Here is a 15,563-nt window from a genome sequence, read left to right as displayed (position 1 = left end):
GGCGGCCATGGAGAGTGTGGTCGCATATTTGGCAGCTCCCGCTCATGGTGGTCTTTTTGTGGTCATCACGCCAGTTTGTAGCAGGAATTTTGGAGGAAAAAGATGTAGAAGTGAGAGCAAAAGAGAGTGACCCCTAGTTTATGGAGCAGACCAGAAATGCCTGGAAAAAAGCAAACTAGTTGGTTGAGGCGAGTGAGGATCGGACAACACACGCGGAGATGGCGGATGGGCAGATCTGGCCCTGCCAGCTCAGTGGTCAATGGACCAGTTGGTGAGCTTCCTGAACGAGAAGTTCACCCAGCAGCGGAAGGGAAGTTTGGAGGACCTAGCCCAGGCTGCGGACTCGATCAAGGCGGTGGTTGACCGTGCGGAGACGAGACTGGAAGCCCAGGGACAGGCGATCCAGAGGTTGGAGGAGCGGGTGGGGGAGCATGAGGAACAGTCCACCTCGATGGTAACAGAGATGGGACTGATGCGAGACCAGCAGAAGCGACTTCTGGAGAAAGTGGAGGACTTGGAGAACTGTTCTTGTAGGCAGAACATCTGATCATGGGCTTGCCAGACGGGAGCGAAGGAACGGATGCGGGTGCATATGTTGGGAAGATGCTGGAGAAGGTGCTTTTGACTGACCTTTGGAGGTGGATCGAGCCCACAGGGCGCTGATGCGCAAGCCCCAGGGGAGCGAGCTGCTGAGGGCGATGGTGGTACGATTGCATCGGTTCCTGGATAAGGAATGTATCATGACGTGGGCCAGGGAGACGAGGCGATGCACCTGGGAAGGCATCGAGATTCGTGTGCATCAGGACCTGGGGCGCAGAGCTGGCGAAGAGGGGGGCGAGCTTTAACAAGGTCAAGTCGGTCCTGTACAAGAAGGGCGTTAAGTTTGGTCTACTGTACCCGGCTCGCCTATGGGTGACCTATGGAGGGCGGGAGCTGCACCGTCTTGGCGGAGGAGGCAGTGGACTTCATGAAGGAGAATGGACTGGCAGGAGAAGGAGGACCATGAAATTTGATGGAATGCATGAAAACTGGAGTGCATGAATTGCACTGTGAAAAACTTTGGGTTTTTGGTGTTTGGGTTTCCTTCGTTTTTTTCTGTTCCGTTTGGGGTTAAGCTGGTTTACAGTTCTTTGTTCAGGGCTGAGTGGTGGGTCTCTGTGTTCGGACCTTGGGAAAGATTGTTTGTTTGTTGTTACTTCTTGCCTTTGTTTTGACTGTTTGCACTAAGAGTGGGGGGAGGGGAATCAGTGGGGGATAGGGTACTAGGCGCCATGGGCTGCCAGGCTAGCTGAGCGGGCTAGTTCACGGAAGCAAAGTGGGGGGTGAGCTGAAGATCGATGTGGGGGGGGGGGCATTATACTGCTGATGGGGAAGGGACTTTCAAAGCAGAGGAGGAGGTGGGTTCGTGACGGTAGTTTCCCGAGGGCAGGCCACGTGAGGTGCGGGACATGGGTCGCAGACTGGCCTAGGAGGAGGTTATGGTTGGTCGGCAGGGGAAGGGGGGGCACGGTGCCCCCCGACCAGACTGGTCATGTGGAACATTCGGTTAGACTTTAAAACGAGGGGGGTGGCAATCTTGGTTAATAAGCGGGTGACATTCGAGGTGGGGAATATAGAAGCGGACCCGGGGGGTAGATATGTTATGGTTAGTGGGAAGCTGGAGGGAATGGTTGTGGTATTGGTAAATATATATGCCCCGAACGATGATGTTGACTTTGTTAGACGGGTACTGGGGAAGATCCCGGACCTAGATTTACATCGACTGATTATGGGGGGGATGTTTCAATACGGTCCTGGATCCAAGGTTGGACCGGTCGAGTTCTAAGTCTGGGATGGTATCTGCTATGGCGAAGGAGCTCCGGGGGTTCATGGAGCGCATGGGGGGGGGGGGAGGTCGATCCGTAGAGATTTGGGAGGCCGAGGAGTAAGGAATACTCGTTCTACTCCCACGTGCATAAGGTGTATTCCCGGATAGACTTTTTTGTTATGGATAAGACGCTGCTGGCTGAGGTGCTAGATGCTGAATATTCAGCAATAGTGGTGTCAGACCGCGCCCCACACTAGGTGGACTTGCAAGTTAACAAAGGAAAGGCCCAGCGCCCGTAATGGAGGTTGGATGTGGGGCTGCTAGCGGAGGAGGAGGTGTGTGAGCGGGTGAGGGAGGCCGTTCGGGGATATACAAGGATCAATGACATGGGTGAGGTTTCAGCGGGGGTGATTTGGGAGGCACTGAAGACGGTTATCAGGGGGGAATTCATCTCAATTCGGGTCCATAAGGAGAATGCTGAGCGGACGGAGTTGGACAGGACAGACTGGAAGGCAAAATTTTACAGGTGGACAGGAGGTATGTGGAATCTCCGAATGACGGGTTTTTGAAAGAGCATCAGAAACTTCAGCTAGAATTTGGGCTCCAGTCCACAGGTAAGGCAGAGGGATAGCTGAGGAGGGTAAAGGGGGCAGTTTATGAATATGGGGTAAAAGCTATCAGGATGCTGGCGCACCAGCTAAGGAAACACGAGGTAGCGAGAGAGATTGGGAAAGTGAGGGATACAGGGGGAAGGTGGTTCCGGATCCGGCGGGAGTGAATGATGTGTTTCGGGAGTTTCACAGTAAATAGTATAAATCGGAACCCCCAGCCAGGGAGGAGGGGATGAAGCAATTTCTGGGGGGGCTGGAGTTTCCGAGGATAGAACAGGAGTTGGTGGAGGAGTTGCAAGCCCCAATCGGGCTTGGGGAGGTCATAGACGGGTTGGGGGTGATGCAATCGGGCAAAGCCCCGGGACCAGACGGATACCCGATTGAGTTATATAAAACGTATTCCAGGCTGTTCGGGCCACTTATGGTAAAGGCTTTCCATGAGACAAAGGAGCTGGAAGTGTTCCCCCCAACATTATCGCAGTCATCGATTTCCCTTATTTTGAAACGGGATAAGGATCCGGAGAGCTGTGCGTCGTATAGGCCAATCTCTCTGCTAAATGGGGATGCAAAATTGCTGGCAAAGATCTTAGCCACACGTATAGAGGACTGTGTTCTGGGGGTAATAGGGGAGGACCAGACAGGATTTGTTAAGGGACGACACCTGACGTCCAACATTAGGCGGCTCCTTAATGTAATAATGATGCCAGCGGAGGGGTGCGAGGTTGAGGTGGTGGTGGCCATGGATGCACAAAAGTCCTTTGATAGGGTGGAGTGGAAATATTTGTGGGAGATCCTGGGAGGGTTTGGGTTTGGGCAGGTATTTGTAGATTAGGTCCGGTTGCTGTGTCAGTCACAGGTGGCGAATGTGAGGACAAACCGTGTTCGATCAGAATATTTTAGTCTGTGTCGGGGGACGAGACAGGGGTGTCCACTCTCCTCACTGTTTGCTCTAGCCATAGAGCCTTTGGCAATGGCGCTGTGAGCATCAAACATTTGGCAGGGGCGGAACACAGGGTCTCGCTCTATGCGGGCGATTTGCTCCTTTACATAACTGACCATTGAGGGGGGGGGCGGGGGATTGCAGGAATTATGGGGATTGCAGGAATTATGGGGATATTGGAAGAATTTGGCCGGTTCTCAGTGGGCAAGAGTGAGGTTTTTACGATCCAGGCAAGGGGGCAGGAGAGGAGACGGAGGTAGATGCCGTTTAAGATGGTGGGATGGAGTTTTAGGTACCTGGGTATTCAAGTGGCAAGGGACTGGGGTCAGTTTCATAAATTAAATTTGGACTGGTTGATAGAGCAAATGAAAGGGACTTCCAAAGGTGGGATGTGCTCCCGCTGTTATTGGCGGGAGGGTACAAACTGTGAAAAGACAGACCTCCCGAGATTGCTGTTCGTGTTTCAGCGTCTTCCAATTTTCATTCCCAAGGCATTTTTTAGGAAAATGAACACGGCGACCTCGGGTTTTGTATGGACTGGGAAAGCCCCGTGGGTGAAGAAGCTCCTTCTTGAGCGGGGGCATGGGGTGGGGGGGCTTGGCCCTTCCGAACTTTATTATTACTGGGCAGCTAATATATCAATGGTTAGGAAGTGGGTAGTGGAGGAGGGGTCGGTGTGGGAGTGAGTGGAGGCGGCATCTTGCAAGGGCACGAGTCTGAAGGCTTTGTTAATGGCACCTCTGCCTTTCTCGCCGGCTTGGTACTCCACAGGTCCAGTGGTAGTAGCAACCCGAAGAGTGTGGGGGCAATGGAGGCAGCACATGGGACAGGAGGGGGCATTGGTGAGGTCACCGATCTGTGACAATCACCGGTTCGCTCTGTTGGGGGCTGGATGGGGGCTACAGGAGGTGGCTGCGGGCAGGGATTGAGAGATTTGGAGATCTCTTCATTGAGGAGGGTTTCCTGAGCTTGGAGGAGAAGTTTGAGTTGCCGGGGGGGAATGGATTCCGGTACTTACAAATGCGGAATTTAGTCTTCCCTCGCCTCCCACTAGGGGGGGCTACAGGATAAGGTGATGTCAAAAACAGGGGTCGGGGAGGGGAGGGTCTCGGAAATATATGAGGAACATATATGAGTGGGAAGGGGTTCCAAAGGGGGAATGGGAAGAGGTTCCAAAGGGGAGGTGAAGAGGAAGTGGGAGGAAGAGCTGGGAGGGAGTTGGAAGTCAGGTTATGGGAGAAGGCCCTGAGGAGAGTCAATGCATCCTCATCGTGTCCCAGGCTTAGCCTGATCCAATTCAGTGTGGTCACCAGGGCTCATATAACTGTGGCCCGGATGAGTAGTTTTTTTTGAGAAGGTGGAGGACGGGTGTGGGAAGTCCTGCAAACCATGTACATATGTTTTGGGTGTGTCCTAGGCGGAGGGGATTTTGGCAGGGATTTTCGGATGTCATGTCAGAGGTCCTGGAAGGGAGGGTGACTCCGAGTCCAGAGGTGGCAATATTTAGAGTGTCAGAAAATCCGGGAGCCGGGGGGGGGAGAGAGGCGGTGCGGGAAAGGGGAGGCATGGAAGTGACGAATAAGGGTCGGAACTCTAATGTATGGGGAGTTAGGGTCTATGGTTAGGGAGCGGGTTGGGTATGTTAGTGTGGGTTTTTTGTGTATGTTGGATCTTAAAATTATAAATGCCTCAATAAAATATTTAATAAAAAAAAACAATTGTGTTATACAGTCAACACATCTTAAGATATACAATCCACTCACATCATATCCTCGAAGAACAGCCAAATGAAAAGAAAGGAGTTGAAGTGGAATTACACTTAAAATTCCCTGTAAACAGTCAACTGAATGTGGAATTTCGATAGTTTTGAATCCAAGTTTCCTGCTCTCCTCATCATTCTTTGCACAGAGTATTATTGGGCGGCACTAAAACAAAGAGATTAGAATTATTAAACAAACTATTTTTTGACACCAATAAAAAAATCCTAATGAAATACCAATGATAAAGATAGAATACAATGAGGATCTGGAAGCAGAACCTTTTCAAGAAATTCAATCAACATGTTGATGCACGATCAATAACCACTAAAGCGAGGTTGTAGTCCAACTGAAGGCTTTAATAAGCTAGATGTTTCCCCCAGCAGTTCAGGTACAGAATGAGGGCTGCTGGGGAGGCACGGGTTCTTATACCCTGCCTATCAGGGCGGAGCTATTATACACTCTAGCCAATAGCAAGCATACAGGTTCTACCAATGGTACTTCAGCCTCTCAGGTACCATAATACCTAGAATACCACATTCACCCCCTGTTAAAAAAAGTCCGGCGGGGGTGGTGGCCAGAAACTACAAAACATAACAACATGGTATAATTAATTATGGAGGTACCATAATACCTCCATACAGTGTTTAGTAACTATTTACAGGTCTGGTAGCTATGTACATTTGGTGGTTTATATTTACAGATTACAGTTAAAATGAAGCAATCAGTCGATCGGGGGCCCTGGTTGTCCTCTGTGATCGTCGGAGCCTTGGTGGTGACTCCGGTGGAGGCTCGGGCGTCTGTGACTCCGGGAGCGTGGCTTTGATCTCCATGGCAGCTTCATCATCCCTAGACAGCGCTGGTGGGGAAAACGGCTGACCTGAGAAGGGAGCGCCTGCGGGGTGCGTCGGTGGGTGGGCCTAGACGGGGGCGGCGGAAGGACCGATCCCCCTGTAAGGTGCTGTGGTGAAGGGGAGGATGGGACTGGTGGCTGGAATGTGCATGGAGTTCCAGCGGGCACCAGGTCCCGTAGGGGGACCGTATCTTGTCGGTCGTCGGGGTACGCCACGTAGGCGTACTGGGGGTTAGCATGGAGCAGATGGGCCCTCTCGACCAACGAGTCCGACTTGTGTGCCCGCACGTGTTTTCGGAGCTGGATGGGTCCGGGTGCTGCCAGCCAGGTCGGGAGCGAGGTCCAGGAGGAGGACTTCCTAAGGAAGACAAGGAGACGTTTGTGAGGTGTCTGATTGGTGGTTGTACAAAGTAGTGACCAGATGGAGTGGAGGGCATCCGGGAGGACTTCTTGCCAGCGGGAGACTGGGAGTTTCCTGGACCGTAGGGCCAGTAGGACGGTCTTCCAGACCATTCCGTTCTCCCTCTCTACCTGTCCGTTACCCCGGGGTTGTAACTGGTCGTCCTGCACGAGGCGATGCCCTTGCAGAGCAGGAATTGACGCAGTTCGTGGCTCATAAAGGAGGACCCCCTATCACTGTGTATGTAAGCTGGAAAACCGAACAGTGCAAAGATGCACTGTTGGAGGGCCTTGATGACGGTGGTGGCGGTCATGTCGGGGCAGGGGATGGCGAATGGGAACCGGGAGTACTCGTCAATCATGTTCAGGAAGTACGTGTTGCGGTCGGTGGAGGGGAGGGGGCCTTTGAAGTCCATGCTGAGGCGTTCAAAGGGACGGGAAACCCTTATCAGGTGTGCTTTCTCTGGCCGGTAGAAGTGCGGTTTGCACTCCGCGCAGATTTATCAGTTCCTGGTGGCTGTCCTGACCTCCTCGATGGAGTAGGGCAGGTTGCAGGTCTTGATGAAATGGAAAAAAATGAGTGACCCCCGGGTGGCAGAGGTCCTCGTGGAGGGCTCGGAGGCGGTCCACTTGTGCGGTGGCACATGTGCCGCGGGACAGGGCGTCGGGAGGCTCGTTTAGCTTCCCGGGACGATACAAGATCTCGTAGTTGTAGGTGGAGAGTTCGATCCTCCACCGCAAGATCTTGTCATTTTTTATCTTGCCCCGCTGTGAATTATCGAACATGAAAGCAACCGACCATTGGTCATTGAGGAGAGTGAATCTCCTGCCGGCCAGTTAATGTTTCTACTATGGCCCAGACCTCTTTTTCGACTGAGGAGTGGCGGATTTCGGCAGCATGGAGGGTACGGGAGAAGAAGGCCACGGGTCTGCCCATTTGGTTGAGGGTGGCCGCCAGAGCTACGTCGGACGCATCGCTCTCGACCTGGAAGGGGAGGGACTCGTCGATGGCGTGCATCGTGGCCTTTGCAATGTCTGCTTTGATGCGGCTGAAGGCCTGGCGGGCCTCTCATCGACAGGGGAAAAGCTGTGGATTGGATCAGGGGACGGGCCTTGTCCGCATAGTTGGGGGCCCACGGGGCGTAGTAGCTAAAAAACCCTAGGCAGCGTTTCAGGGCCTTAGAGCAGTGAGGGACGGGGAACTCCATAAGGGGGCGCATGCGTTCGGGGTCGGGGCCTATAACTCCATTTCGCACTACGTAGCTGAGAATGGCTAGACGGTCGGTGCTAAACACGCATTTATCCTATTGTATGTTAGATTAAGGATTTTAGCGGTCTGGAGAAATTTTCAGAGGTTGGTGCCGTGGTCCTGCTGGTCATGGCCGCAGATGGTGACATTATCGAGATACGGGAATGTTGCCCGTAAACCGTACCGGTCAACCATTCGGTCCATCTCGCGCTGGAAGACCGAGACCCAAAGGGAACCCTTAAGAAGTGATAGAACCGCCCGTCTGCCTCGAAGGCAGTGTATTTGCGGTCACTAGTGCGGATGGGGAGCTGGTCGTAGGCGGACTTGAGGTCCACCGTGGAGAAGACCTTATAATGCGCGATCCTGTTTATCAGGTCAGATATGCGGAAGAGAGGGTACACATCCACTGCGTAAACCTGTTGATGGTCTGACTGTAGTCGATGACCACCCTATGCTTCTCCCCGGTCTTTACCACCACTACTTGAGCTCTCCAGGGGCTGTTAGTGGCTTCAATGACCCCTTCCCTCAGTAGCCTTTAGACCTCTGACCTAATAAAGATCCGGTCCTGGGCACTGTAGCGTCTGCTCCTGGTGGCGACGGGTTTGCAATCCGGGGTGAGGTTCGCAAACAGTGAAGGCGGGTCGACCTTAAGGGTCGCGAGGCCACAGACAGTAAGGGGGTTATAGGGACGCCGAATTGGAAAGTCAGACTTTGAAGGTTACACTGGAAGTCATAACCCAGGAGTGTAGCCGCGCAGAGGTGGGGAACGATGTACAGACGGAAATTTTTGAACTCCCTTCCCTGGACTGTGAGGTTTGCTGCACAAAACCCCTTTATCTCCACTGAGTGGGAACGGGAGGCCAGTGAGATTTTTTGATTAACAGGGTGGATGAGGAGGGAATAGCGCCTTACTGTGTCGGGGTGTATGAGGTTCTCCGTGCTCCCAGAGTCAATTAGGCAGGACGTCTCGTGCCCGTTGATGAAAACGGTCGTCGTAGCGGTTGAGAGTGTTCGAGGTCAAGACTGACCCAGGGTCACCGACGCCAATCGCAGTAGTTGGGAATTCTGTTCAGGCAGTGTGTGGTCGGCCGAGCTGGGGTCCTGGGGGTTCATCCAAGATGGTGTCTCCCATTGGTCGCACATGGCCGGGGGGTGCACAAAATGGCGGCACCCATCAATCAAGCGTGGCGTCCGCGGAACAAGATGGCAGCACCCGGGGTCTGCACATGGCCCTGGGATATGGGGGTGGCGGCGACCGCTGGCCGCACGGGGCTCGTGGAGAAGTTTGTGGTGGCGGTCCGCATTCGCCGCTCGAGACCGCGGCCACCGCTCGGGCCTCACATACCCCCACAAAATGGCCCTTTTTGCCGCATCCCTTGCAGGTGGGTGCGCGGGCCGGGCAGCGCTGGCAGGGGTGCTTGGCCTGCCCGTAAAAGTAGCAGCGGGGTCGCTCGGGGTTGCCAGGCCGCCTTGCAGCGCAGGCCTGTGGGGGAACGGGGGAAGTCTCGAAGTCGGCCGCTGTGGGGTTCCACGCTGCCCAGGGGGCTGCCGCGCAGTCGGGAACGTAGGTGCAGGCGTTCCTGGAGGCCACGTCCAGGGAGCCTGCAAGGGCCCGTGCCTCCCTGAGACACAGGGTGTTCTTCTCTAACAGGCGCTGGCGGATTTGTGACGAAAGCATACCTGCCACGAAAGCGTCCCGGACTAAGAGTTCCGTGTGTTCGCTCGCCGAAACGTGCGGGCAGCCGCAGCTTCTTCCCAGCACCAGGAGTGCACGGTAGAATTCCTCCAGCGATTCTCCGGGGGTTGTCGCCTTGTTGCAAGCAGGTGCCGGGCATAGACCTGGTTTACCGGGCGAATACAGTGTCCTTTTAGCAGCTCAATTGCTGCATCAAAGTCTTCCGCTTCCTCGATGAGGGTGTAAATCTCCGGGCTCACCCTCGAGTGCAGGACGTGCAGTTTCTGCTCTCCCATGGGTGCGTTTTCAGCCGTCTCGAGATACCCTTTAAGCACGCCAGCCAGTGCTTAAAGATTGCCGCTGAGTTCGCCACGTGGGGGCTGAGTTGCAGACACTCCAGCTTAATTCGGAGCTCCATCCTTTCGTCTTAAAAATCTAGCTTATTAAATTGATGCACGATCAATGACCACTAAAGCGAGGTTGTAGTCCAATTGAAGGCTTTAATAAGCTAGATGTTTCCCCCAGCAGCTCAGGTACAGAATGAGGGCTGCTGGGGCAGCACGGGTTCTTATACCCCACCTATCAGGGCGGAGCTATTGTACACTCTGGCCAATAGCAAGCATACAGATTCGACCAATGGTGCTTTAGCCTCTCGGGTACTGTAATACCTATAATACCACACTTGTGCAATCACATTGTATTTTCCTGCTCCTCCTCCAAGTATGTAATGCACACAGCAGAAATGTTTCTGGTATTGTGAGGCAGACAAGACAATTTTCTGCAATGAGTACATACAAGTCATTTCTCAGTTGTAGTCAAATATAATATACACGCAATAACTAGGTTTAAAAATAAACATCCAAAACCAATTGCTGCTTTTGGTTTTGAAGAAGACAATTTTAGTCCAAAGTATAATATGCTAATGTGTTTTGTAGTCACAGTAAATTGTAGCTACACGATACAAATACATCACATTTGCAAATGTCTGAAGTAATGCTTAAGCTAGCTCACATTTACAGGAATACAAAATCAAATCTAGTTTCTCTTCCCATTACCCAAAATTACACACAGATGGGTTACTAAACCATTTATCCAGTATACCAAGTTAATTATGGGCTCAAATTTTCATAACAATGCAAAAACATCATTCTGGATTTAGTCATGACCAAAAAGTTAAAAGTCTACTATATTTATCTGTTCAAGTAATATTTTACTCCATCAATTGAACAGGATGGCATACAAAGCACTAAATTAGTACTGTCACCTCAAATGCAATACTAAGTCTACTGCAAAATATAGCAATTATAGCTGTACCTGTCGTGCAATGACCTGTTGAACAGCATTCTGACACTTGGTGTAGCATGGATCCCTCATGACAATCATTATAACAGGCATCATTTTGTCAATTAAAGCCAAAGGACCATGTTTCAACTCTCCAGCCAGGATCCCTTCAGAATGCATGTAAGTGATTTCTTTGATTTTCTGTCAATATAGCATAAATAAAATTAATTACTATTAAAATGTATTCCTGCAATCAATGTTTCAGAGAATGCTGTATCTAGAAAAAAAACCTAGAAATTGTCAGAATGGGGAATAGTTTATTCATAAAATCAACTGTTGATACCTGAATATTTTACTGGCATTTTCACCATATATTTTGAAGACTGATAAACAAATATGTAAATTTGCAGATTGTACAATTTTAAGAGGCAAAGCTATGTATATGTGATTAGAAAGTTATATAACTTATTCAAGATTAAGTGATTTGTCAAAACCATGTCAGGTTAAATTTAATGTGGGGAAATGTGAAGTTATCCATTTCAAATCTAGGAAACACAAATCAGAATATTTTCAGTTCTGATGCAAGGTCATTGGCCTGAAACATTGGGTCTGTTTCTCTCCGCAGATGCTACCTGACCTGCTGGGTTTTTTGAGCAATTTTTGTTCTCGTTTCAGATTTCCAGTATCTGCAATATATTGCTTTTGTAGAATATTTTCAGAACGGGAGATACTTGGAGCTGTGGAGGAGCAAAGGGATTTAGATATTTATTCTACATATCACTTTATCGTTTGTACAGAGGTACAAAAAATAAATCAAAAAGGCTAAGGAAATATTGTTTTTTGTCTGAAGGGAGTTGTTATATAAAAGTGAGGAAACAATGTTGTAATTGATACCAGTTTGAGTACTGTATAGCGTTTTGGGCACTTCAACCTCAGGAAAGACTTAATTCCTTGTCGGTGGTACACTGCAAGAGCACCAGAATTATATTAGGGCATAAGGGGGGCATGGTAGTACAGTGGTTAGCACTGTTGCTTCACAGCGCCAGGGTCCCAGGTTCGATTCCCACCTTGGGAATGTACGGAGTCTGTACGGAGTCTGCACGTTCTCCCCTTGTCTGTGTGGTTTTCCTCTGAGTACTCCGGTTTCCTCTCAAAGGTCCCGAAAGACGTGTTGTAATGTGAATTGGGCATTCTGCATGCCCCCTCTGTGTACCCGAACAAACTCTGGAATGTGGCGACTAGGGGCTTTTCGCAGTAACTTCATTGCAGTGTTAATGTAAGCCTACTTGTGACAATAAAGCTTATTATTATTATTATTAAAAGATTAAATTACGAAACCATGGGCAAGATTTTCCTATCCTGGCACTGGGCTGAAGTGTGACAGGTAGGCCTGGATCGAATATTCCAGCCCCCATTTATGAAGCTGGAAATTTTTATTGGTGCATGAAAAAGGCTGGATTGGGATGCCACATGCAGCTGCCCTGGTGTTGCCAGCACCATTGTGCAAGTGGCCATTATCAAACTTCTGCAGTTTTGAAGGAGGGGCGGTTTTGGTAGGCAACATAAATACACAACCAGAAAGATGTTGTGAACCATGGGATGAACCATGGTTTGGAGGCAGGAACTGCATGCACGGTCAGTACAAAAGCTGTTTCTTGCTTCATTGCATGATAAAATGTTGCAGAATAAACAATATTTTTACGACAGTAATAATAGTGCTTTTATTCGAAAAGTCGGTAACCATTAAATAATGTGGTTGACAGATTGTTATTTCTGACAACTGCCAAGGGAATGAATATCATTGTGAAAGTGGAAAAGTCTTCAGATGCATTAGAATATATCATCCTCTGGATAAAGTGCTTTTCTGTATTGTATAATATTGAAAGGATAGCCAGTCTGAAATCCAGATCGGGTTGTGAAATGTCTCCATTGCATTTACTTTTTCTTGGAAATTCAGCTCAGCCATCTGTTTGGATGTTTCAAAACTCTGATAGATTGCTGAGTTTCTGATTATCTTCAAAGACTCTAATGGATTCTGCTCAAGTGGGAATGTTTACACCACTGTTCTGAGGAATGTGAACTTGTTTATTTTGATAGATGTAGAAGCTTTTTGAGGAGGATAGTGGTTTTTAAAGTGGCTTTCCAGAAAGGTTTGTTTTGGCAGATTTATGAGCCTGAATCCAAATTTTATAATAGCACTCATGAGTTCTGTTTATAGTGAATACTGTGTCAGTCAATTCAGTGGTCGGGGATTATTGGGGTTAGGGGACATTTAATAATAATAATAATAATCTTTATTAGTGTCACAAATAGGCTTACATTAACACTGCATTGAAGTTACTGTGAAAATCCCTTGTCGCCACACTCCGCCACCTGTTCGGGTACACCAAGGGAGAATTCAGAATGTACAATTCACCTAACAAGCACGTATTTTGGGACTTGTGGGCGGAAACCGGAGCACCCGGAGGAAACCCACAGATACGGGGAGATCGTGCAGACTCCGCACAGACAGTGACCCAAGCGGCAATTGAACCCAGGTCCCTGGCGCTGTGAAGCAACAGTGCTAACCACTGTGCTACCGTGCCGCCCATTTGGGGTGAGAGATGTAAGGCGATGGTTGGATGAGGAAGTGAGGAGATAAGATGGATGCAGGATATAAGGGCTAGGGGGTGCCTTACACTGATCTCCAGAACTGAACCAATGTCTCTGCAAATGTAGTCAGGTTTTTTAACCTGGCAGCCTCGTGCCAGTCATCTATCTCCTCTCGATGAAAATCTTGTCAATCGACACTCCCAAGGTAGGAGTTGGGATTGCAATGATAGGAAATTTCCCGACTCTGGATTCCTGCCTCAAACATGAAAATCTGAGCCCATGACCAATAAATGTGGTTTGTATTCTCTTGTGTTTAATTACAAAGGGATGCGATTGGGTAGTTACAGAGAAACTACCCGCTGGCGGAGGAAATCGAAGACAAGGCGGCTAAGTATAAAAGTTAGAGCTAAATCAGGAGGCCTTTTCTCACACAAAGGGTAGTGCAAATATGGAATGCTCTCTCCAAAATGCTATGGATACTGTGGCAATTGAAATATTCAAGGCAGAGACTGATTTTTTTAAGCTCAGGGTATCAAGTGGCATGAAGCAAGGGTAAATTAATGGAATTGAAGTACAAGTCATCCCTGATCTAATAAAAAGGTGCAATAGAATTGCAGGCAATTCATATACATCTGTTTATGGGGAATAATTACAAACTGAGTTAAGGAAAGTTAAAGTTAAAATACAGGTTGTTTTTTTTCTAGAATGTCAGAGATAAAAGTGGCATTTTTGATATTGATATGGAGAGGCTGCATAAAAGACTAGAACTAATAGTTATGAAGATAAAATGCCGAAGAGATAAAGTTAAGAATAGACAGAATAAACTTAATAAACTAGGTCAAGGACTGGCAATATATAATAAACATTGAGAGATAGGAACGGAATGAAAGGTGGCAAAAACAATACTGGTAGCTGTTAGTGATAAAGGCAAGTAACAAATTTTCACTCGTAGTTGTTACAATAAGCAGGTTTATGGCAAGAAGGTATGAGGGAGGGAAGTTATTTATATTCGATTGTTGTATATTAGATTTAAAAGATGCCATGACAGCACGGACAGATCAATAATAATCAAAAAGATGGAATGAAAGTAAAATCCATTTCACACTGGAAATCACTGTGTTCCTGACAGTGAAACAGAATAATATATCAGATATAGAACTCAGCAATTAGGCAAAAGTTGGGTTCTGATGATAACTGAATAATATATTTTATGACCCGAAAATGATTATGGGAAAAAGATGTGGATGTAAAATGTAGAAAGAATTTTGAACGATGGGAATCAAATAAAACTTCTTTAAAAATTAGATTTTACAATGCTAAAAAAAAAAATCCTTGTGTGAAACTTAAGGGGGCAGAAAAGAGCAACATCAAGTCCTCAGCATCTAAATAATGCAGTATAAAAAACCCAACGGTCGAGCAGAAATATTTAAGCTATCCCAGGAAATAAATAACTGTACTGGCAGCCGTATAAAAATTAAATGGTAACTTTCAAGAAATATCAAAAGAGCAAAAAGGACAATAATCATGGGTGTAAGTAGTTGTAACGGAGAACTAATAAAATTAATTATGCAAGACTCACAATTTTAAAAAAGGTTATTAAGCTCTCACCTATCTGTTAACATAATATTTTTTAAATGATGTATGTCCATTATGAGGAATCAGGATTCCAAACAGTGCTGCAGCACAAAAACAAAGTATTTAGCTCAGTAGCTGTGCCAGCAGCCTAATTTATTTCAATTACATGTTCTTCCATTGGGCATGGTGCTTCTGTTATTAGACTAATAATCTGGAGATGGGAGTTCAAATCCCATCACAGCAGCTGAAGAATTTAATTCAATTAAAAATATATTTAATTTAGTACACCTTGTGAAATCTGCAATAAAAAACTAGTATCAGCAACCAGTTTAAGTGCTTGACAGTGACCACAAAACTACCAGATGGTTGCAAAAACCCATCTAGTTCATTTGTGTCCTTATGGAAAGGCAATCTGCTGCCCTTACCCAACCTGGCCTATGTGTGACTGCAGACTCACAGCAATGTGGTTGACTCTTAACATTCGTCTGAAATGGCCTCGCATGCCACTCAGTTCTATTCACAGAAATGGCTTGCCACCACCTACTCCAGGGCAACTAGGGATGGACAATTGCCTTTGCAGCAATGACCACACCTGTGAATCAATCAAAAGCAACATTTTCTAAAGTAACTACCTAATTCTCTTCAAATAATTCAATCTTAGACTTCTAGCCTAAGCAGTCAGTTTTATGTAGATTAGCTTTTCCCTTCGAGAAAGATTCAAGCAATTTAAATAATGGAAGGGAAGATGATAATACAGAACGTAATTTGAAGAATCTAGAGAACACCAGAGTCTAATATTGCATTTCATCATGAAGAGAAATCAA

The 15,563-nt window shown here is 47.9% G+C and overlaps 1 protein-coding gene across 2 annotated transcripts in view; it reads right to left on the bottom strand.

Annotated features, from left to right (window-relative positions):
• LOC140426959 (glutamine--fructose-6-phosphate aminotransferase [isomerizing] 2-like) overlaps window positions 1-15,563 on the bottom strand; it is a 136,175-nt gene that overhangs the window by 13,406 nt on the left and 107,206 nt on the right. For both annotated transcript variants that reach the window (XM_072512274.1, XM_072512275.1), the window contains 2 exons: window positions 10,606-10,773; window positions 5,122-5,283 (listed from right to left, as the gene is read on the bottom strand). In XM_072512274.1, coding sequence (XP_072368375.1) covers window positions 5,122-5,283; window positions 10,606-10,773 — 330 coding nt within the window. The remainder of the gene's footprint in view (window positions 1-5,121; window positions 5,284-10,605; window positions 10,774-15,563) is intronic.

Source organism: Scyliorhinus torazame, chromosome 7, assembly GCF_047496885.1.
Source record: "Scyliorhinus torazame isolate Kashiwa2021f chromosome 7, sScyTor2.1, whole genome shotgun sequence".
NCBI classification, from domain to species: Eukaryota; Metazoa; Chordata; class Chondrichthyes; order Carcharhiniformes; family Scyliorhinidae; genus Scyliorhinus; species Scyliorhinus torazame.
Note: the sequence above shows the minus strand (reverse complement) of the source record. Positions and strands in the feature narration are given on the sequence as shown.